At 42.1% G+C, this 25,380-nt stretch overlaps 1 protein-coding gene across 1 annotated transcript in view; it reads left to right on the forward strand.

Moving 5' to 3' along the window:
* Positions 1 to 25,380, forward strand: part of LOC147683144 (uncharacterized) — a 454,065-nt gene that overhangs the window by 423,853 nt on the left and 4,832 nt on the right. Inside the window, exon 5 of the mRNA XM_086944791.1 lies at positions 12,690 to 12,812. Within this exon, the coding sequence (XP_086800917.1) occupies positions 12,690 to 12,812 (123 nt within the window). The remainder of the gene's footprint in view (positions 1 to 12,689; positions 12,813 to 25,380) is intronic.

The following is a 25,380-nucleotide window of genomic DNA, read 5'->3' on the forward strand; positions in this document are numbered from 1 at the left end:
TTTTATAACCTTACTTTGTTGGAGTGTTATCTATTTTTTTAAAAACGGGTGAATGGGGCCTTGAATCGGGTTATTGTCATGTGTGGGCTTTGGAAGTGTGCTGCTGCAGGATCGGACATTTCAAACTCAAATGCACGTTCTTTTTCTTACCTTTCCGAAGCATGGAGCGCAATAGCAGGCAGAGAAAGGGTGATGCACGTGTTGAACACTACCTGACCTGGCAAGTTGCTGGCAGTGCCCCCCCGCCCGCTCCTGAAAGAGGGCACACACACACCGCCGCCCCGAGTACTTCACAAATCTTTAAAAGACCATGCGCTTGTTCATGAGGCTTAAATGGTTTATCACCTCTTCTAGAACCCCTGCATCGACCCTCTGACGTTTCATGGAAAAATTACCATGTAACACAATACCAAGCCCTGTCAGCTGAAACCCCAAGGAATCGTGGGGCATATTATCAAGGGGGTTTATCTCCGCTTTTTTGGCTTTAAAAGCCATGAAAGCGGAGATAAAATTATTTCCCTATTACCAAGCTGTCGCTAACACCAGTTAGTGACAGCTAAAAGGAGATAGCGACCATCTTGGGCCCCGCTTTGCATGTCAGTGATACTTATCACTAATGACATGCAAAGTGGCGTGCCAAGATGTTAGCGACTGGAAACAGTCCCTAACATCGCTACCTTCTATTACCAACTTTTGGAGATATTCGCGCTAAGCGCGAATATCTCCAAAATCTAACACCTGCCCTGAGCAGTTCTTAGCCATGTTATCCAATGGGAGGTGGATAACATGGCTAAGAGCATTAGGTCGATAATACATGAATATCGCTGACTTTTCTGCGATAATAGCAAGGTTTATCTGCGATAAAAATCGCCGATGTGCGGCGATAATTTTTGTCTCTAAACAAGTTAGAGACAAAAATTATCGCTAGTTGTTCGTAATATGCCCCCGGGTTTTTGCTTGCAGAAATCGGGAGGCGGGAGACTAGCACTGAAATCAGTAGTCACACGCCTGAATCAGGAGGATTGGCATGTCTGAATTCTCTACAGCTGGGGCCATAAACTACATCCGCAGGGTTAGGTGATAGCCTGGGACCAGCCTGGCATCTAAAATGGCTGCCGTGCACGACAAAATTGTGGCATTCGAAAAAAGGCAAGATGGCGCAGCCGCTGGAAGAGATGTATCAACATATATCAGCCTCCTCAGCCACCCTCAGGAAACATAGGGGATTAGGATACGTCTCCCGCACCCCCTTATACCTAGTACTTTAATTAACGAAGCACAAAATGGCGAATTCCCGTTTCGCTACCAGTTTGCGGCCCAGTTCGCGGCCCGTGAAGCGCTTCTACCGTGAAAAATCATTTTTTTTTTATTTTCCCCACGGGACCCTTTAATAACCCCAACAACATTCCTAGGGGGTCAAGAGGGGGATACCTTGCCCCCTTTCATTAAATTCCCCCTTAGTTTTTCACCTTTTCTTCTCTCTCGATCCTACCGAGAGACAAGATGGCGGCCGCTCCGGACTGTCACGCAGCAAAAAAAAAAAAAAGCTCACGCACAGCCGCTGGAAGAGATGTATCAACATATATCAGCCTCCTCAGCCACCCTCAGGAAACATAGGGGATTAGGATACGTCTCCCGCATCCACTTATAACTAGTAATTTAATTAACGAAGCACAAAATGGCGAATTCCCGTTTCGCTACCAGTTCGCGGCCGCGCTTCTACCGTGAAAAATCATTTTTTTTTTATTTTCCCCACGGGACCCTTTAATAACCCCAACAACATTCCTAGGGGGTCAAGAGGGGGATACCTTGCCCCCTTTCATTAAATTCCCCTTTCGTTTTCCACCTCTTCTTCTCTCTCGATCCTACCGAGAGACAAGATGGCGTCCGCTCCGGACTGTTTAGAATGTTGACAGACACCGGAGAGCCAATCAGCTTTCTGCGCGCAAAGTTCCGATAAGCGAAAAGTAAGCGGACCGGATCGCTGCCCAGAGCGCTGTTACAGATATATATCTTGGTTTGAACGTTAATTTCTCAAAAACTACTGGAGCACATATATTGAGACCTAGCAAAGGCACATCGGGCTAACAGTCCCTACAATTTTGCCAAGTTTCGTGCAAATCCATTCAGCCGTTCGAGCTAAAAGTGAGTCCAACCGCCCTATGGAAAAATGAATGGAAAAAACGCGTTTTGGGACCCCCCTTTTTTCTCAGCCCCCTCTTGACGAAACTCCACCAAATTTTCAGGGGCTGCTCAGAATCAAAATGTGCCATTTTCCTGAAAATTTCAGCCGATTCCGTCCACAAACGCCAAAGTTATTAGACATAGAATTTTCAAAAGTCCCATAGAGAAAAAATTCTAACTATATATACCTACTGGCTATCGCCAGTAGGTAATATATATATATATATATATATATATATATATATATATATATATATATATATATATATATATATATATATATATATATATATATATATATATATATATATATATGTATATATATATATATATATATATATATATATATATATATATATATATATATATATATCCATAAACGTTTCCCACCAGTTCCTACGAGCTTACAACTAGTGCCTCCAATTAGCGGGGGTGTGACCCATTTCATTCAACAACCAAAAAAGCAACTGGAACGCGAGCGGCCACCCTAGGCATCTCATAGCAAGCATCCCTTATGGGGAGATGCTTAGAATGAAAAGAGGATGCAGTGACCCTGTAGAGTTGAGCAAGGCCCAAAATGAGAGCAAAAAAAGATTTCTTGAAAGAGGATATTCAGCTGAAATAGTGGACAAAGCTATTGCAAAGTCTACTACTCTATCCAGGGATACTCTACTGGAGGGAGGCTATCGGGAAAAACTGAACTTGACCACAAAGAATGACTATGAGTTCAGAATCATAACAGGATTCAGTAGGCAATCCAGGGACATCTATCGGATTGTCAATAAGTACTGGCCCCTTGTGAAAAAGGATCCTATCATTGGTAAGGATTTACCGACTAGGGTCTCTTTAACCTATAGCAAGGCCCCGTCCCTGAGGGACCAAATAGTGAACACAAACCCGGAACCAGTCAGAGGCAGCAGTTGGTGGCAATCAGGCAGGGGTTTCTATAAATGCAAAACATGCAAAGCATGCACCCATGGCGTCAATACCAAGACCTACAAAGAGGGGTTAAGTGACATAGTACATCCAATCTCACAGGTATTAACTTGTAAAACCGACCATGCGGTATATATCTTACAATGCCCCTGCCCACTGATGTACGTTGGAAGTACAAAACTCCCGGTGCACCAACGTGTCCTCCAACATCTTAGAGCAATATCCCATGGAGATAATACCTACCCTGTGGCCCGTCACTATCGCGAAGTACATCAAAGCAACAACAAATCACTGACGTACTTTGTGATAGACAGCGTTAATACCAATAGACGGGGTGGGGATAGGGAAACCAGATTAAGAAAGCTGGAGACAAGATATATCCTCATGTTGAATACAAAGGCTCCAACAGGGTTAAATGTAACTGAGGATATGTACACTTGCTTACTGTAACAGAATCACGACCAATGATTGAATGGTTTGAAGTATAAAACAAACTGGTTGAAAAATCTTGTAAGATTAGGACGACCTCTGGGCTGGGACAGGGGTCTCTTGTGCTGTTTACACATAATAATGTTTGCGTTATAAACTGATTGTGAGACTGTGGAGCCGAGCTGCTACTGTTATATGTTAGAAAAAAAGTAAGAAAGAAAAATAAGTTTTAAAAAGAGCAAAAATTTAAAAAGTTTAAAAATATAGATATCAGTATGCATATAGGCCCAGTATATCTAGCTCAAAGGTCGTTATTCCTAAGTAGCTGATAGGTCTTATATGCTCTTGTTTTTAATACATTGCACTTTTTCACTTTACAGTGGACGTGGACAGATATAAATACAACGTTGCTTACATAAAACCAATGAATGATCACCATGTAAATAGGACTGGTTGAGTTGAGACAACCAATATAAATAACAGTTTTTGAGGTGTACCCTAGGACTATGTCATATTTATAGATAAATTTTGAACCTGCAATAATTCTTGCTAGACTAAGGGTATGATAGGATATTTAATTGATATCATATGAGCAATCGTAGTACATTACTGCATAAGTTTGCACAAAACATTTAAGCACTTTAGCAGGACTTATTCAAGATGGATAGTATATATCATGTAAATATGTTAATATGTAAATATATTGCAATAGTATTTTTTCTATTTTTCTATATATATGCATATTTTGCTAGGAGACATAAATTTTGCACTAAAAATTGAAAAGTATATAATTTTGTATTTGACCACAATTAATGAACGGAGATATGTTTTTATTGAACAGTCCAGGGTATTTGACTTATCATTCAAGCTATATTACTAGCGTTGTATAACAATGTGGCTATACACTGGGAGACCGGGTTTTGAAAAGTGAGTATTTTTTCCATGTCCACTCTTAAAACCAAGCATGTGATCAATTTTCTCTTTTTTTCAACAGAGGCTGTCTCTTTAAAAGAACAGCTCATCTAGTTGGACACTGTCATGTGAACAAGGCTCCTCGGAGCCGAAACGTCATACGATGTGCTTGCACTGAATTAAAACGATTTGCACTAAATTGGACCGTGTCTGCGTCTGTCTGTGGAGCGGGAGGGACGCCTCGCCCTGCGGAAATCTATCGCTGATTCCTTGGATATATATATATATATATATATATATATATGTATATATATATATATATATATATATATATATATATATATATATATATATATCCATAAACGTTTCCCACCAGTTCCTACGAGCTTACAACTAGTGCCTCCAATTAGCGGGGGTGTGACCCATTTCATTCAACAACCAAAAAAGCAACTGGAACGCTCCCGGTGCATTCAACATAACTTTATTGGCCACATACGCGTTTCAGCAATCAGCCTTCATCAGTGTGGCAAAACTAAATGTTCGACATAGGCAGAACCATGAGAATATAAGCAATTTAATGTCACAATTGGCTATTTTCTATCCAATCGGGAGGCAGTAGTTGAGCCAGTAGGCAGATGGTGAACCGACATCTCCGTTTGTTATTTTAAGGACTCTGTGACTTGTATGCCCAATGAAAAATTTGAGATGTCATCAGTGATGCCATCAGTGATGTCACTGAGCATGTCATGAGTGATGTAATATGTGACATCATCAGCAGTGCATTGCATGGGCACGAGTTATAGTTAGGTCTACTGATTATTTCTATGGTTTTGTACGAGTGAAATCTCCAACTAACTATAACGTCCCTGAAACCTATGGTTTTTTCAGTGTGGGGTTCAACTAGCCCACTCGGTACATCCAGTAAGTACCACAGTGGAGCTTCCCTCTGATTGGCTGCCAACACTTGTAACCAGGAAGTGTTGACAGCCATCTTGTCACTTGGTATGAGGAGAAAGAAAAACGATTAAAAAAGAAGAAAAGGGGCAGGGTAAAAGCACCCTGACGGCATAGCCCTGATCAGGGGTTCCCACAGGGCCAAAAGAGCATTTTTTGGGGGGCTAGATTTTCACACCCATCGTGACTCTGGCCGAAAATATTTTAAAAAATGAAGCGCGGGAGCCTCACGTATGTGGCGCTCCAGAAGGTGGCAGACCAAAGGGACAATTAAGGGAATGTAGAGGAGAAGAGATAAAGGGCAGCCTTGCCTAGTTCCTCTCAATATAGGGAACAAATCCATGAGGAAGCCATTGAATCCAAGTCGTGCCACAGGATTAGGATATAAGAGCATGACCAAGGAGATGAGCGCGGTGGATATTCCCAGTTTGATTAGAGCTTCTTTCAAGAAGAGCCACTCCAAAGGGTCAAACGTCTTTTCGGCATCCAATAGGGTAACTACAGCAGGTGTTTTGCGGGAGATCCTGTTGACCACTGCAAAGAGATGTGGGTGACTTGTTGTTTGAAAGCTTTATAGAAAGCTCTCATAAGGCCATCAAGGCCATTTAGACAGGTCCAATGACCTGTCTAAAGAGTCGATCACCTGGGTGACCTCCTCGCAAAAAATCATTTTGCTAAAAAATTGTCAATGGCCATCAGTGGGCCAGACCTATGGCGATCTCCACCAAGTATGATGGGATCTCTGGTGCATTGTCAGGCATGCAGGTTGTATAAAGGAGTTCATAATAGCATTGGGACTCTGCTAGAACATCTTTGCCAACAAAAACAGAGGACTCGGAGACGGTGCGCAATGTTATGTTATGTTATGTTATGTTACGAGTTTGTTGAAGCGCGACAGCTGCCCCAGCAACGGGGCGTCCCGGCGCTGAGAAACCATATCATAACCTGCTAGGAGGGGGTGGGGATGCCGAAGGCTTACACCAGTGGGAACAGGTGAGTTTTTATTGCCTTGCGAAAAGCGGACAAGTTGTCAAGGCGGCGGATGTTCAGGGGAAGGGAATTCCAGAGTTTTGCTCCCAAAAGTCTGAAAGAGCGACCCCCGACACGGCAGAGTTTCGTGCGGGGGACCACTACTAAATGTTGACCTAGGGTGCGGAGGTTGCTCTGGGGGGTGTATGGTGTTAGAAGCGGATGAAGGAGTTCAGGGCCGTCAGTCTTGAGGATTTTGAAGGCGGGGGTAAGGGCCTTAAATTGGATTCGTGCTTCCACTGGGAGCCAGTGGAGTCTTTGTATGGTGGCTCTAACAGAGCATCTTCTAGGAAGGCCAACTATTGCCCTGGCCACAGAATTCTGAATTCGTTGAAGCCTGGTTGTCTCAGCTTTGTTAGCGCCTAACAGTAGGACGCTAGCATAGTCTCACCGGGAAAGGATGGTGGATTGGACTATGAGCTGCCGTGTTTTGGGGTCGAAGAACCCCAGGATGGGATTAAGGCTTCTCAGCAGCCCGATGCACGTAGCTGCTACTCTTTTGGTGTGAGTTTGGTAGCTCAGCGAGGAGTCCAACCAAACCCCCAGGTTTTTTACCAGAGATTTAGAAGGAGGGATGGGGCCTAGCAGGGGGGGCCACCAATGGTCGCTCCAACAGCTGGGGTTCTTACCCAGGAGCAACACCTCGGTTTTCCCTGCGTTCAATTGTAAGCAGTTAGCCGTCATCCAATGGGCGACTGCAGCCAGTCCATCCCTGAATCTCGTGGCAGAGGTTGAGGGCACCTCAGTGAGGGTAATGACCAGCTGTGTGTCATCGGCGTACGACACCAGCGTGAGGTCCCATTCCCTGGCCACTGCTGCGAGAGGCTGCACAAAAACAGAGGACTCGGAGACGGTGCTTAATTCAGCGACATAACTTCCTAGGTGATTAGGGTGGATTATCCGTACAAGAGTGCGGTCGGGTGCGCCCCCTCACCATAGCACGGAGCCCTAGTGTGTTTCGCTAGATATGCGTTTTCCCTATCAGCTAGATCGCAAAATTCAGACAACAATACTAAACATCAATGGAGTTGGAGGCTGCCGCCTTAGGAGGCACTTAAGTCTATACCTTGGAGGTTTAAAGCATTGTGGTTAGGAGTGGATATCTCATAGGATACTCAGATGCTTGGATATACACACCCCACGGATATATGCTTTAAAGGCCTTCCAGAGGGTTGCCTGTGTGGAGACCATGCCCGAGTTCATTGCGAAGTAGTGGATGATGGAATGATGGAGTTCGCTACAGAAGACAGGATCATGTAGAGCCTAGTGATGGATACTCAAGGTGCGCTCTGACCTACATCCATAGGGGACCTGTAGGGTTAGGAGAACAGGGCTATGATCTCATAGAGTTTGCGGTAGAAATTTTACCTTTGTAGTCCAGAGTGAAACATTAGCGGACAAGAATCAATAATTTAGCCATGTGAAAATATCAAATGGGGCAGAGTAAAAGGTATAACCATGTGTGGATGGCTGTCGAGCACATCAGATATCCTGTAGAGCATAGGCGTCTGCAATATAAGGTGGAGTGCTTCCCATGATTGGGGATAACCACTCAGCTGGGTACTGGAGTCAATGCTAAAGTATGTACCATGTTGAAATCCCCGCCCAGAAAAGCAAAGTTGGCATCTGCATGTCCCATATGGGCATAAAACTCCTGAAAGAATTGTGGATCCTCAGTGTTCAGGCGTATATGTTGACTAATAGAACTCGTTTGTCAGTGAGGCTGCCTTGTAGGATTAAATAGCATCCATTTGGGTCCCAGTGACATTTATGGAGGGAATAGGGGCTGCTTTTATGTATGAGGGGGCAGAATCCTCAGGAATAGGAGCCATGACAGGAGAAATAGCGGGGGCCCCCAAGTAGTCGCATATGATTGGGCGCCATTGGGTAGAAGATGTGTTTCCTGAAGGAAAGCTATGTCGGGATAGATATGAGAGGACTTGTTTGCCTTTACGTGGATTATTGATGCCACATAGCTTTCATGTAAGGGAAGTAATGTCTATCACCTCTCCAGGCCCTGTCTGAGATGGCATAAAGTAAACAGGTGTGAAAAGAACAGCACCATGTCATGAGCTGGCATATAGTGTACCTGTTGTGCAAAGGGCAACAAACAAATGCAAAACTGAAGTGAAAGCAGAAAGGGTGCACACATACCCCCACCCCCACTATATAGGAAAACATCCAATAAAGCCCCGAAAAAGAGAAACAAAGAACTAAACAATCTCAATGAGGCTACTGCAGTGTTCCCTTGGGGGAGAGTTGACGTGTTTGCTTGGTGTGGCCCTTTTCTAGAGGAATAGCTGAAATAGAAAGGAAGAATCAACCACATATAAACAGCATTTGGATGGAAAAAGTTATAAGAAGGCAATGATGAGCAAAGCATACTGTCTGAGGCAGTCCACAGATGTTATGCAGAAGTAGTCCCTATTTTGAGGGAGAATCCAAATACTGCAGGCCATATCAGCACTAAGGGGACTAAGGAGCAGGAGTCGGTGATCCAGTACTTTGTAGCGTGTTCTGTCTAGAAGAGGAGGACTTGAAAGCAAAGTGTTTGGAAAAGTCGTTTGCCTCTGCTGGGTTGTCAAAGGAGCGAGGCTTCCCATTAACCTCAACTCGTAGCCAGGCAGGGTAGAGCATATCATATGTAAAGCCCAACTTGCGGAGAGAGTTCTTAACATCGCTGAAATTCCACCAGTTTCAAAACCTTCAAGGTGGGGAGTCATACCTTGAGTAAAGTCCCAGCTTTCTCTTACCTGCTGGTGCTATTTGATGCTATTATGAGTTTTAAACCCCTAATTGAGGGTAAGACTTGTGATTTGGTCAAGACCACGGGGACTGTAGTTAGCGTTGCACAGAGGTTGTGCCCATGGTGACTGGACCCTCTAGTTAAGTTTTATTAGTCCAAGTGCATCTCCAAGGAGCTATATGACAGTGATGTATGGGGTTACATGACGGTCGATAAAATTTAACTCTCAGAAAATACATTTTAAGGTGTATTCTGCGGGTCCACAAAGTACCCCAGCTTTTCTTGTTCGTCAGGAACTTTGTTTTAGATACATTGGTGACCTTCTTGCTCTCAGACCCTTGCTGTGCTGGATCAAGATATAGACTGAGGATGGATGCCAACTAAATAGACTGATTTTGTCTGATTGTCTGACCCTTGACAACATGCATCAAATCCCTTGGATTGCTTATGTGAAGGCAGCTTTTACCAGCATGGGTTGAGTGAACATATACTGCAATTATTACTTCCTGTACCCCCTGGAACTCAAAAGAGTGAGAGACTTGTTTCTCAAAAGTCCCTTATTACAACATGAACACATAGAGTTTGTGAAACCCATTGTATAGGGGCATTTATTTTAAAAAACTGTTCAGGGCATGGAGCTTTCCTTTCTCTCCTATCTAATGAAAGGGATAGATTTCTATTGGTACGATTCAGGGTTAACGTGCTACATCATCTTTTGGCCACATCTAGTGGTCGGTCTCTTTCAGGCACTTAGGGCCCTGTGGATGCAGGGGCGGCTCTAGGCTCATGGTGGCCCTGGTCAGGGAGCGTAGGTAGGGGGCCCCAGAAGAGGGGGTCAGGGCGGGGCGGGCGGAGCGGAGAGCGGAGGCCAGTGAAGAGGGGGGGTTCAGGGTGTTTAAAAGTGGAACAGAGCCGGAGGCCACCAAATCCCGGCCATGGGCCACCACGCAAATATGTATCCATCCTCAGAGGATTATTATATTAAGGATATATATTGGCGTGGTGGCTCCTGGGGTTTGGTGGCCCTGTGCAGGTGCACAGCTTGCACATGCCTAAGGCCGGCCCTGGTGGATGCAACAATATGTCTCCACAGGCTACCCTACATTTTATTTTGCCAATATTTGAGCTTGCCTAGGAAGCAGTTCCTCTTCCCGTTACTGAAAGTTCTGAACTTCTCACAAGGATACCTGGCACTTATGTATCTGCAGCTCCTGATGATCAAGCATTATCTTTTTGCTGTTTCATGCTTTCTACATGCTGCTTAGAAATCAAGACACTCTAGACCTGATTAACCTTGATGTGATGCATGAGATTATATAATGTATTGTTACTGTTGACACATTCATATTTCTTTAAAAAATGTTAAGCCTACTTGTTTTTACTATTTTATAAACATATGATTGTATGTTCTTGTATGGTTGTGATTATAGCTCAATAAATATTTGTATGCTGACAATATGTATATATAGATGTATGCCATGTTACCTACTGGCAGAAGCCAGTAGGTAGTTATAGTTTGGACAATTGGACCATGTTTCCATAGGAAAAGGGTTTTGTAACTTGTTTATATCTTTGGCGTAGTTTGACGAATCTTCACTATAAGTGCTTGTGTGAGTGGTTTTATTGATAAGTGGTTGTGTGAGTACTTGTATGGGTTGGTGAGTGATTGCGTGGGTGTGTGAGTGGGTGCATGAGAGGTTATATAGGAGTGTGAGAGAGTGTGGGTGTAGTTCTGTGGATAATGTCATTAGTGATGTCCTCAGTGATGTCACTGACCATGTCATGAGTGATGTAATATGTGAGGTAATAAACAGTGCATTGCGGGCCCGTAAGTTATAGTTAGATCAGATTTTGTATAAGTGGAATCTGAGCCTAACTATAACGTTCCTGTACCCTTTGTTTTTATAGTGAATAATAGATCTATCTATCTATCTATAGATCTATCCTCTCTCCATATTCACTTGAGCAACAAAAAATGGCCAGAGACACTGCACGGCTTGAAATCTGAAGAGACAACCATTGCAAGAAGGACTGAGAGTATAGGGATCCTTTGTTTATTTACATATATTTTTAAATCACCTACTGGCAGTTGCCATTAGGTAGGAGGACCCAAAACAACTTTTCCTCATGTAATTTCCCATAGGAATTTTGAACGTGACTATAGCCCGAACTGCTGAATAGAATTACACCAAATTTGGCAGAAAGCATGCTCTCATAATTTGGTTTAAATCTGTTCAGTAGTTTTTAATTTAAACAAATATATATGTATATATAGAGATGCAGAGGGTCTGCAGATCCGACAGTTCTCATAGTGAGATCTGATTGGCTGCCAACACTTCTACTAGAAAGTAGTGGTAGACATCTTGGGACTCAGGACTTGGCGCGACTCACAAAAAAAATGGGGAAAAAATGCAATGGGGCAGGGAAGGAATACTCTGACCCCCTAGGACTGGTTGCGGGGTGCCTCAGGTAACTGTGTCTGGGCAAAAATGTTTAGATTTAAACTGTTCTCTGATTTTCCAGAGGATCTGTGGCCAAATCAAAAAAAAATAAACAAGTGCAGTCTCCTGTGCTTGTTTTCTTTAATTTCCTGGGCGGGTAAGGTCCCATGTTTTTTTTTTTACAGAGTTTTATATAGCGCGAACTTGACCCGAATGAGGGCATATTCATTTTTGTATAAGTATATAGGTCAGGGGCTTACGTGGCCCACTTCCCTAGGGTGAGCCAACCCTGATGTCCCCCTTTCCTGGGGCCCAGCTTTATAAAATATTGGGAAAAGCACTTAGGCCCCTTACCGTTTTCAGCCTCGGACCCCATCTACTGGGGTACATATATAGGTAAGAAGGGTGAGGGGGGCACGCAGACCCCCTCCCCGGGCTGATTTAAGCCCTGGGGACCCCATTCCCCGTGGCCCGGCCCTGTTACTAATGGGGAGTAACTATACCTTGTGCCCTAAGGCAAATATAACTCGCAAGGTTACCATGCACCTCACATTTTACTTCACTCATGACATCTTCTGTGACATAATTGATAATTGCAGTGCAACTTTTGGTGTCAAATTGTTGATGAGATAACAGTTCATGGCAGGGTTGAGTTATAATTACCTTAGGCACAAGTTATAGTTATTTGAGATAACTCTAGCTATAACTGCTGAATTTCTATGGTTTTGAGTGTGGAAAATCTGAACCTAACTGTAACCTCCCTATAACCTTTGGTTTTTAATGAATATATATACCCAATCTACCTTTCCCCAAAGGTCTCCCATTTAGTAATAATGATTCCCTGTTTTCCAGACACTCACTCCCATCCCTCCCACAGGTAGTACAAAATTATTGTTGTATGTGTGGGGCAAAGATCTTGTAGTAAAGATAAGAGAGGTGGAGGCAGAGGTCTTCAGACAAAGGTTTTGGGATAAGCATTTTGCAGTATGTTGCAGTTTGTGAATAAGTTCCTGATTGACTCTGTTGTTCACATGTATGAAATGTACTTTTTCTTCCAGTTAACACTCCTGCAGGAACTAGCCATTGTACATTGTATGTATACTACCATCACTCCAAGGGAGGTGACAATGAGCAACATGTTGGTGACTGCTGACACTCTAGATTGCATCTTGACGGACTCGGTAAGCAACAGGTTCTCACCGACAGATGGTGATCATTCACTCAGTCTTGGAAAACCTCAGACCCTTCAGGGCAAAGCAGAATTACTTCTGATCATTCAGTCAGAACTTTGGTATTCCAGATAGTTCCATCATGGTCTGCAGCCGGTATGGATACTAGCAGTGTTGCAATTGAATGGTTAACAGGGTTATACAGATGGCTCTCTCAGAGTATCTGAAAAGAATAGCACAGGATGATTAACTTGTCGCCACAATGGATGTGAGTAGCGAGCCTGGCAGATGTAGTGCATGGGAGACGCAACGGGGAACAAACAAACCCAAGATATTACTGACATGAAAAAGTCTAATCAGTTACCCAAAGGAGATAGAAGGGATTTTGTTGGATTGGGCATATCATGGGAGCTACAAGAAATACAGCAGCTCTTATAACGAGAACACTGTCTTAGTTTTACAGTGGGTGGGAATGTAGAAATCAACAGAACTATGTATCAGAATATTACATATAGAATATCATTTGACAGAGGCAAGATGGTGGCCGCCAGCTCAGTCGTGTGAGCTGGTAGCTCCTGTCCTCCTACACCCGTGAGGAAGATGTGCTGTGGATAGTGAGAGGATGAGAGGGTGAAACTTTGTCTGAGCACTTACCGAGGTGTGCGAAGCTCAGTCCTGGTACTATTGGCATGTTCAGGTTTGCTGTGACAGCTATTTTTCATTATCTCAGCAAAATCCAATTTGAATGCATTGTAGCCGCAAGGGGCCGGGCGTAGACTCCGAGCCGAGAAGCAACAAATGTTGCAGGCAAAACTAATGGAGAGTCGAGAACAGGATATCGCAGAACACCGATAATGCCGCCTAAAGGAGCTAGAGGGAAAGCCCAGGCCCTGGCTGATGGTGCTACCGCTGCTGCTAAAGTGGCAGCCGTTGGAACTGTCTCCGGAACGGTAGGAAAAACCGCGGAGCTGCTGAGCGGTAAGAAAACCTCTAATCTCAATGGTATGGTAAAACAAATAAGGGCGAGAGCTGTGCCCGTGGTAACTCTACGGGCATGATCAGTTCCGTGAAATGCACTATCCCGCAAATGTTCTCACAAGGCAAAGGTGGAAAGAGTGGAAAAACGAGGATCCAGGGTATTCCGAATCCCCAAACAGACAAGCTCCTAGGAACATTGGGTGTTGAAGCTGTTGTTGGTCCCCCCGGTCATCATGAAGGAGAGTTCAGGTGCTCAGCAGATTTCTCTGTATGACGCTGTTGCCGTGGACAATTTAATATCTGGCAGCAATATGGATCTGGCTAACAGCGCTGGTAAAAGGGATGGGCGCAATACTGCAGTGGGGTGAACCCCTGGAACTGGGTTGCCAAGATACTGAACCAGTTGTACCACAGAAGCTTTGTAATGATAATACCATTGTGGTTAAAAGCGAAAATGGCTCGGTTGGCTTGGCTGGGGCTCTTAATGGGACAGAATCACTCAGTCTAGATTCACTAACGAAGGAGACGAAGTTGGTGGATCTTGTGGATAAGTTCTTGCCATTATCAGATCATTCGGTATATCCAGTGAGGAGATGATGAGAAATGGGAAAACGCCTATGGCTCAACATTGGGAGGAGCTGAGTGAGCATAGTACTACACCCCCTGAGGATATGGGAAGGGATTCATCGGAGGGAAGCCCCCAGACAATGCAGAAGAAAAGGGCTTTGACAGAGGAGTCTTGCTACTTTGCCAATTCCTTTTTACCGGTGCAAAAGTCAATGGTTAGAACCCCGGATAAATCTGACCCCTCTGTGGTTCGAAGGACACTAGAACCATCAGAAGAGGTATCCTTGAGTCTTATATATCAACCAGTAATGACTCACAGGGAGGAAACGCGATTAGAAAGCCAAAGGACACAGAATGTCTGTTGTAAATTACAAAATTCAGTACGGCGCATGGCCAAGACTTGCTCAGAGTTTACTGCAAGAATTACAGAGGCAGAAGCCTGTATTTCGTATTTGGAGGATAAACTAGCTTCACAAAAGACGAATGAGACTTTACGTGCAGGGAAGGATGATATGCTATGGAAACTTATTGATTTGGAGAACAGAGCTCGGCGGAACAATCTGCGAGTCTTTCAAACACCTGAGGGGGTTGAAGGACAGGAACCTCACCGTTTTCCCTTTTCTGTCCGGGCCCGGCCAGGTCAGTCGGCAGAAGTGGCTAAACCAAGGGCCAATAATGATTTCATTTAACAACTTTTTGACACGAGAAGCAGTTTCTGATCTGGCCCGCCCGACAGGAAAAGAGTTGGCAAGGGGGTTGAATTTTTTGTTAGGCCAGATTACGGCCTTCAGACGGTAGAGAAACGTTGGCAATTACCTCAGCTTATTCTACCATTTCAAACTAAGGGGGCCCAAGTTTCTTACTACAACCAGCCAAACTTAAAATCATCCATAAAGGGAATACTAGGTTTTTCACCTCTGAAATTTTGGCGAAAGAGTTTCTGCAAACCCTCAAAGAAGGATAAAGCAGGATTAGGCTTATAGAATTATTATCAAATTTGCAGCTTCCTTTTGTGCTCTTATGCTTAATTATTTGCATAACTCTTGTTTATCAAGTTGTATACCTCCCAGCTGTTGCAGCAGGTTATGTCATGGGGGAAGAGAATGAGTACGCGTACTGTCTGTGGCCTATTGATCTGTAGGTTAATGGGTTTTTTGTTAGGTTCAATTGTTGGGGGACTTCACAGGTGTGGGAGGCACTTTTGGGTGCAGGGAGCATGTCACCGCTAGGACTAACAGTCCTAAAGCCTCGATGTAGTGGGGCTGTTGGGGTGGTGTTGGGGGGGGAGGGTGGTGGAGAGGGGAAGGAGGAGGGTGGGGGTAAAAGTAAAAGAAAAAGGAAGATTCATAGCAGCAAAGAAAAGTACAGAGGGTTAAAAAGATTTGCGTATAGGCCTGTAGGTATGGTAAACTTTAATTTATGGCAAATTTAGGCCTTCGAATATGCACACTGAATGTGTGCGGGTTAAACAATTATAATAAAAGGCAGAGGGTCTCCAGAGAGCTTCGGGTGATTCAGCCCGATGTGGTGTGTCTGCAACAGACGCATATTCCATAGACAAATCCCTGTCTCGCTATACCTGAAATAGAATCCCTGGCGCAGAACTAGGCTACACAGTATTAGTAACCTCAAGGCAGTCAAGCATGATAAGAGGGGTGGCGATTTTACTAGTGACAAGGCACGCCAGACAACGAACGAGATGATGCTTAATGCCTTCCCCTGTAACCCTATGTCCCAACAATACACGGACTTCTCGCAGCCGGCCCGCAGGGTTGTAGGCTTTGCTATATGTACTGCACTTTTTTTCACAATAATAAACGTCTTCAAAAAAAAAAAAAAAAAGAGGGGTGGCGATTTTAGCAAGACCTTTTATTCAAGCTACTGAGCATATTTTGGCAGATATGTTTGGACGTTGGGCCATTGTGGAATGTAGAACAGGGGGGGGGCTATATTTACCCTCTGTACAATATACAGCTCTAACCTTGATGAAGCCCCGATATTGGAATATTTGAATGGGGAGCTTGCTACATGGCCCACTCTGGTAGTCTTGTGTGGGGATCTTAATATAAACTTGACCTCTGAAGATTTTCAAAATTGGGGGTGAAACTATAAAGGTAGGAAACCCCATTTTAGCAAGGCTCTATTTCAATTACTAACTGATCATGGGCTATTGGATGTGTGGAACAGCTTGCATAGGCAAGACCCAGGATATACATTTTATTCACAGCCCCACAATAGACTTGTACATCTTGATTATTGTTTTGTACCTACATCAGTGTTTACTGGGCTGAAAATCTGTGTATACCCAAGGGTGACCTTGGACCATGCACTTGTGGTAGTTGAAATCCCGGCACTTGCTCGGTGTGTAGCCCAAGGACGTTTACATTTGACAGGAAGCATTTGATGGATGAAAAATTTATTGAGCACATGGAGGTGTGGATAAAGGAATTTTTGCAAATTAATAGACACTCCGCGTCCTGAGGGATTGTATCGGATACATCCAAAGCTGGATTTAGAGGGGAAACACAGAGCCTTGGGTATTTAAATTGTAAATTAGCGAAACAGGCATTCCAGGTTTTATATGATGAGCTTAAGATTGCCAAAGAGGAATTAGTTAACGGGTTAGCTGCAGAATATAACACCACACCACTTCAGAATAATCTAGCGAGATGTAAGGCCAAAATTAATCTAGAATGGAGCAAGGAGAGCGCTATACAATATCAAACATATAGAAAAGAGTGTCATGAGTATGGTGAGGCCACGGGCCGATGTTTAGCCTAGAAATTGCAAATATAAGAGGACGAACAAAGAACGGCTGGGGTTATTGTGTCTGATCCCGAGGAAATTCTTAAAGTGTTTCATGATTTTTATAGAAAATTATATACAGAGAACGATACTAGGGGCCTTTCTCTGACGGATATGGGACTTCCAGCCACTTTATGGGGCCAATTGGCTAGTTTAAATACTTGAGGAACCTATTAGGTTGGGGGAATTAGAGCAGGCCATAAATTCTCTTGCAGTAGGGAAATCTGCGGGACCAGAGAGACCCTCCTTGGGAGTATTTAAGATCTTTTTTCAGGAGATAAAAAATGATATGGTTAAAATTGATCAAACTTCACAAAAAGGGGAGATTCCACGAACCTGGTCCGAGGCCAATATTTGTGTGTTGAAGTAAAAGGGGAAACCATGTGAATTACCGGGGTCTTATTGTTCAATCTCTCTTCTTAATGCTGACGGTAAAATCTATGCAAAAATCTTTGCCACGCGGTTGGCAAAAATTATACCATCAATAGTATTGTTAAAACAACACAGCTTTATACCTGGGAGAGGGACCATAGACCATGTGCGTAGAGTAATTACTCTCCTCGATATCGCACAGGTAGAATCTCGAGAACTTGGCCTGATTTTACTTAATGACGAAAAGGCGTCCGACCAGGTTTCATGGCATTTCCTCTGATGGGGACTGCAACAAATGGGTTTCGGGCAGGGCTATATACGTGCTTTAAAAGCCCTTTATCATCTCCCCTCAGTGAAAATTTGCTCAATGGGATATCACTCAGAGACCATCGCGATTTCTAGAGGCACATGAAAAGGCTGTCCTTGTTCACCACTTTAATTTGCGCTGTATATTAACCATTTTATTCTTATGCTAGAACAAAGTAGAAAGATCTTGCCTTGTATAGTACAACAAGAACAGTATTCTGTAATGGCTTATGCCAATGATATAGCGATTGTTACTTCTAATCCCTGTCTCGCTATACCTGAAATAGAATCCCTGGCGCAGACTTTTGGGGCAGTTACTGGGTATAAACTTAATACTGCTAAAACCCAAATTTTATGTACAAGTCAAGCAATGGATGGGGATGCTAGGTGTGTTAAGGAAGCTACCTATCTGGGTATTAAGATCCGTACCTCTGTTAAAGAGATCGTAGAGGTTAATTGGGGCGATATTATTTGGAGAGTAAAACGCTCACTTGAAAGGTAGGAGAATCTCCATCTGTCATTAGTGGCAGAGCTAACGTTCTGAAAATTAATGTCTTACCGCGAGTTATGTATTTTTTTTAGGGCTGTGCCCCTGGAGGTATCCTATAAACAAATTCAATATTTACATATTTACAATCTCTCTGTACTAAGTTTATGTGGGCTCCTTGGAAACCTCATACGGCTGCTCGATATATGACTCCTTCTCGAGAAAGAGGGGGATGGTCTATCCCTGACTTTCCTTTGTATTACTATTCCTGTATTTTGCTTAATGCACATATTTTACGTACTGGAGAAGAGATTAGTAATCTGTCCAAAGCCCCCTCAATTTATCAGATGATTCTAGGGTCAAAGGTCAAGCATTTCCTATTCAAAAGAGTGGACAGCAGTTATTTAAAAAGAACGCACATCAAGGTATTAAATGCTAGTTTTAAAGTCTGGAAGACTGTACGGAAAAGCTTTGAGATTCCAGTTCCTTCCATGTATACCCCCACTAATGCCACAGGAGTGCTGCCCCCGATCTTCTGGGACCAGGTGACCTTAGGCTTGAGAAAGAAGGAGATTACCTGACTTGGCGACTTATATCATGATGATGGGCGATTACACTTATTTGCAGATTTGGCGTATAAATTCCATCTTTCCACAACTCAATTTTTTAAATACTTACAAGTAAGGGACTTTCTGGGAAAACACCCTATTTGCATTATGAAGTTTAAAATTGTAGAATCTATTAGACAGCAGGGAAACATCGAGCTAATTTTAAAAACACTGTTAGAGGACAGAACGGATGATCTAGAAAAATATAATATGAGATGGAGCACTTGGTTGGGGAACCCCGAAATCTCATTGGAAAAATCCATTGATTTTCTCACACTAAAACCATTCCTTGAAATCCTGCGTGCGAAACTACAACCAAAGCTCACGTCCGTGAGTGAATCACTTCATGGGAAGGATGCCGTCCTGCTGGATACAGTCATAGCCAACTCGTATAGGGCCATTCTCAACCTTCCTACATACGTCTCCCCTGCCCAGATTCGTTTGGAATTTGGCATCATCAAACAAACTTTAGAAAGGCGGAGTGCGTACGTAGCAAGCTGGCGTAAGATCCGCAATGCAGAGGCCGGCTCCCTAAATGCCAACGTATGGGATGAGCTACTACGGCACGGCACATCGTTGCATAGAGCTTATCTTTTTGAATGAATTGAAGTCCTAGGCTTGTCTGACATCTGGGAAACGTCTACAGACCTCCAGTCCTTTAAAAAAACTGGCCACAAAATCAGCAGGCATTATCTCTGCAATTGAAGATAAGAAAGACTTGGCAAACAGAGTGCACGGATGGAAAACCCTGGGTGGATATGGTAAAATACAGCCACAAGCATACCTTAACATCGGGATGAAAATACAAGTCAAAGAAAAGTTTTTAAAAGTACGCATTGGTGTAATCCCGATACTGCCACAGCTGCCCCCTTGGGAGAGACCACCCGCCTCGCAACAGTGCCGCCTGTGCAAGTCTGGCAAAGAGGATATTGTCCACATGATTTGTATATGCCCTAGACTGAGCGACTTGAGGCGTAACCTCCTGCTTCCATCCTTTAAGTCACACGCTGTTCGGACCTGTAGGCAGGCAGTTATACTATGCTTTACCTCTAGTAACACAAAATTTAACTGCCAGGTCGTGAAGTTCTTTGACTCAATAAGGAAAAGATTTGACATTGTATGAAGTTCTTCATTAGCACTTGCGGACAACCTTGATTTGACACCAGCAAGCTGTGTTCTTTTTAATCCTAACTACAGATTGGTTTTAATGTCGCTATTGGTGTTTTATATTTTTGTAAAGATTTTAATTAATCATGTACAAATAAATATTACTTACTTACTTACTTACATTGATTTGGCAGGGAGGATCTTTCCTGCAGCCAGCCTTAAAAGTCAACATTATAAAATGTTATTCAATTTGTATTATACCCCTCTTAAAATGATGAAGTGGGGGGTCAGCATGGTGGGAAGTGTTGCCGCTGTGGAAAGGATAGTGCAGACATTGTGCACATGTTTTTTGCATGTGCGGTATTGGACTCTCCGATAGAATCTATAGAGAGGTTTTTGTCAGAAATAACCGGGGACTGTGTTCAAATTTCTCAGTCTATGATGTTGCTTGGTATTGGGGAAGATTTCCTTCAGGGGCAGCTACTATATGAACACCGTTATCCTATTTTTATGGCCACAGTGGTTGCTCAGTTGGCAATTGCCTCACTTTGGCTACAGCAAGAGGCTCCGCCCTTTGAGATGTGGCGGGCCAAGTTTCTCAATGAGTACCACATGGAATACAGTTCATATGCTGTTAAAGGATATAGAAAATGGAGATTAGGGTTAATGATTTGGGGGGTGGTGAGGTAGTATATGGCAGGGTAATTAAGTCTATTATGTATCATATAGTTTGTACCTCATGTTAACTTGATGTCGAGGGCATTGGTTAGGATTGGGGCTTAAAATGGGCAATGATGGATGTCTTGATGTATGTGTTCAGTTATATATTCTTTATTTTGCTGCTATGGAATTCTAATAAAATTAAAAAATAGTCGATCATTTGACATAAATATCATGTCCTAAATGTGGCAATAACGTTTATAAACAATGTTTAGTATAGAGTATTATGTCAGTCAATATTCTGACCATGCTATTAAGGTACAACACCTTCAATAGATTTTGACAAATGATGACATATTTAATAAAATAAGGGCTGTTAGCAGGAAAATCAGTAGTGCTCAGACAGGCTGATGTACCGTATGAAAATCCAGTATGTATGGCCACATGTTGACCTTGCACTTGGTGCCGTTCATTGAAGGCAGAGCAGAAAAACTCTATGTACAGTACTGCATTGACACCAGCTGCAACTGTGTCATAACATTATGTCAGATGGACCTATATGATAGATTAGGTGCTAGTTCAGCTGTGACTGCAGCAAGAAGTTATATTTGATTTCACAGAGTTTGAAATTCAGCCATAGTATTTCTATTTCAATTAAACTGCAAACACTTAACGTAACACTGTATCCATACAAATTATTTTTACAATGGCCTTATTAACTAAGTAAGTTTAAGTAAGTCCGTTTTTTTTGTAAAGTGCAAAGTTAATTAAAACCTTTGCACAGATCAAAAAAGTAATTAACTATAAAATTTGGCATGTTCCAAACAGTTTTGTTATGTACACACCGGTTTCTCATGTATTTCCATTAAGAATTCTTTAGGAAGGAGTAAAATGCAATGTGCTAATCTTTTTAACTACCATCTCTGATACTATTGTGGGTGCAATATTCAATTATTCCCTTTTAAAAGTTTTAGTAATGAGTTTCTCTGCTGTTACCACTCAAAGGACAACAGGTAATTTTTTGTTATCTAGTGTTTGAATGTTATGTTTTTTACCATTCCAGGTCCTTTAGTTTGGTGTAGTGGTACTTTAGAGTTGATAGTGATGAATTATTATATTGATATTAAGGAGTGTTCTGAGGAAGAAAGAAATAGTGTGCCTTAAATGGTCTGCCTGTAGAAAATGAGTGTACTAAACATCATTATGCAATGCACATTTGGGTAAGCATGACACTCTCATACTTTTGTAGAGATATCTGACACCACCAGCTAAACTATAACCTGCATCTACACTGCACTTCCATACCACACCTTCACTAACTACATCGTACATGAAACCTACATCCCAATGTTTGCTGTTCTACACTCCTGCATCACAAAATACATCAGTTACAACTAGCTAGCATATACTTCCTTCCCCATCACATGCAGCCTAGAGTTCAATTAGCACTCTTTAAGTCAGGAGTCTCAAACCTTTTCTGAGCTACTGTCTAATCTAGGAATTTGATAAATGCACACAGAGACCAAATAACTTAAACACTGCCCCTAGAGTACCCTTAAGTTCTACATTCCAGATACAGGGAGCATAACGTATTAATAGAACAGGAGCTGTAACGCAAAGGTTTACAATTGGGGTCCCAGAGGATCAGTGTTGTCCCTTTGCTCTTGAAACACCTAAAGAGAGAGAAAGAGAGACGAGCAAAAGAGAGGAAGATATATAAAACAAAAAGAAAGAATGACAGAAAAAAAAAGAAATCAGGAAAGAAAAACAGAAAGAAAGAAAGAAAGAGAACTATAGTAAAAGAAATAACAAAATAAAGGAAAAAAACAACGAGGACAAAATACCCAGAGAAAAGAGTCAAATGCAGGAAATGAAGGAAGAAAGCAATTAAGAAGACATGAAAGACGAAGAAACAAACTATGAAAGGAATGAATGAAAAGACAGGAAGAAAGAAGGCATGGCAAAAAAGAAGTAGGCGAAAGAATGAAAAGCACAACAGAGAAAGAATAAAGGAAGAAGGTGAGAGAAAGAAAAAGACAGCGAGAAAACAATGGAAGGAAGGAAAGAAAAAAATAAGAGAAAGAAAATAGAAGAAAAAAGAAGGGAGAAGATCAGGTCAGAGGTGGGATTAAGGAAAGATCCTTGTGGATGAAGAAAGGAGAAAAAGAAAGAAAAAAAAACAATAAGTAATAACACCAAAAGGAGAAATACAGAAAAAGAATAACAGAGGAGGGAAGATGAAGGCAGAGAAAACAGATAAGACTGAACAAAAGAAGGGGGAGAAGGATACAATCAGAGAAAACAGCAGAGAAGGAAAGACATTGAGAAAGATGGAGATAGGACAAAAGAAAAGAAGGAGAGAAGGAGGGAAATTAAGTAAAAGTAGAAGAAAGAATAATAAACGAAGAAAAGAAAAAACAGAAATTGGAGAAAAAAGAAAAAAGGAAATAACAAATGAAAGAATTACTGAGCGATACAAGATTGAAAAAGAGAAGAAAGAAATAGTAAGAAAGAAACAAAGAACAGGAAAATGGAGGGAAAATTGAAAATAGAGGTTGGAATGAGAAAAAAGAAAGAAAAATATCAAGAAGAATATTAAGCCAATAAGAAAAAAAGAAAGAGAACTGAAAAAGAATGCACAACAATGGAGAAAAGGAACGAGATAGTGTAAACAAATAGGGGGGAAGCGAGAAAGAGGGAAAAATAAAGAAAGAGGACAGCAAGAAAGAGAGAATAAAATACATTGAGAAATGAAAGAGAGACATAAAAGCAAGGAAAACAGTAAGACATGTAAAAAGAGGCTAGAAAGAAGTAGAAAAAGAAGAAATTATTTTCAGAAAAGGGTAGTCTGCATCCTCAAGCACTGTCAGAGTTTGAGTAAATCATAGGAACCGGAGCTGTGTTTTAAATAGCTGTGTTATCAGGTGGGCAATTGTATATTCACAAGCTTGTTGACAGGCAATTATCATATGCAAGCTACTCAATGGCAGTCTGTGAGCTACTAGTAACATGTGATTGATTAGTTGGAGACCATTGCTTTTAATCCACCAATAGGAAACATGCCACTGCCTACTCTTTAAGTCTCTCTTACTTCTGTACCTACATTCCTCCTCCTTCGGTGCCCTACATTAACACCTACACCAGACATCCTATAATTTATAACTACATACTGACCAACAACTCCTGCACCACCACTGTCACACTCAATACCCGCCAAATCATACGTCTCACAAACTTTACTCTATACAGCTTATCTCAAACATAAACACAACATCCCACACCGATGCCCATACAAAATGCAACAATAAAACTGTTCTGCTTTATCTCTGATTCTATTGCAAAATAATGGTATACTTGGTTGTGATTTTTGTAACTATTAAATACATGTTTTACATATTGTGTTCAGAGGTTTTGATTTATGAATACATCTAACACCCCTTATACATTAGAAAAACATTAATCTGGTCAAACAGAAAAAAGTAATAAAATCTCAAATGTTATCCACTCTATTTTTTATGCACATTGACAGTAAAAGAAAGAGAGGTTTATTTCACAAATAACGGCAAAAGAAAACTGTAAATACAAAGATCAATTAAAAAGAAAATGAGCATTCATCAAAGTAAATATTTCTTTGTAACAATATGATGCTCAATAAAAATCTAGGAGAGAAACCGATGGATTTCAACGCAGGTCTATGATTGTTTCACCTCTTTATATATTTTGCAGAGCCTTTAATAAGACTATAACAAACATTAGGCCCCTGATTTAGAGGTTGGCGTACTGGTTATACCTTTGCAAATATGACGGAGTACCCTGCCCTCCCAGCTTTAGTCCACCTGCCTTATTTACAAGTGGGCAGACTACAACTTTTCAATCAGTGGATTTCTTGTTGGCTCAGTCGACCAAAGCCTAGAATGATTTTCTTTTGTCCATCACTGCAAAAAAACTTGCCTGTGAGGGACAGGAAAAAACAATAATGACCTCCACACCTTGGGAGAAAACTCCCAGAGTGTGGAGGTCATGAATCTTTTGTTTTTAAGAAACTGCCGCTTCAGGGGTATCTGAAAAAAAAAGTTAAATAGTTGGTGAACGGCTGTCAAACCGAGGATGGCCATCCACCAAACCTTTTGTACATTGATGGAAACCGCTGTGACAGTGGTTCCTTTCAAAGTACAGAGATGATCGCTGGGCAAAAGGTCAGCTTGAAACATAACAACTCAAATACCATTGGGGTGGCGGACACAATGTCCTCTGACACCCTGGAGGACACTGCTTTGTCTGTCAAATACAAAATCACTCCTAAAAAACTTCTGAACTATCTTAACAAAGGTAGCAATATTGTAACACAGAGAATCGGATTCTTCTTTACTTTCCACATGTAGGCAAGGGCTGAGAACACAAAATAGAGTCAATCTGTATATAACAAACTACTAGATTCAAAGGTAAAACTCTCTCATAGATCTTGATTTGTATTTTGTAGAATGAATTGCCTATTTTAGTACCTGATTTGCACACAGAAATGTGTGTGCATGTCTGTACTGGTTTGTGTGTGTAGTTGTTTATGTGTGTGAGAAACTGAGAGAAGAGAGAGTAAGAAAGGGAATGAGAGGTCAGGGCTGCACTCATTTAAAATCATGGACTAGATTGGCAAAGACCACAGGATGTAGGTGGTGTTTGTTTTGCAGCAGAT

The sequence above is a fragment of the Lissotriton vulgaris genome, chromosome 11 (genome assembly GCF_964263255.1).
Source record: "Lissotriton vulgaris chromosome 11, aLisVul1.2, whole genome shotgun sequence".
Taxonomy (NCBI): Eukaryota; Metazoa; Chordata; class Amphibia; order Caudata; family Salamandridae; genus Lissotriton; species Lissotriton vulgaris.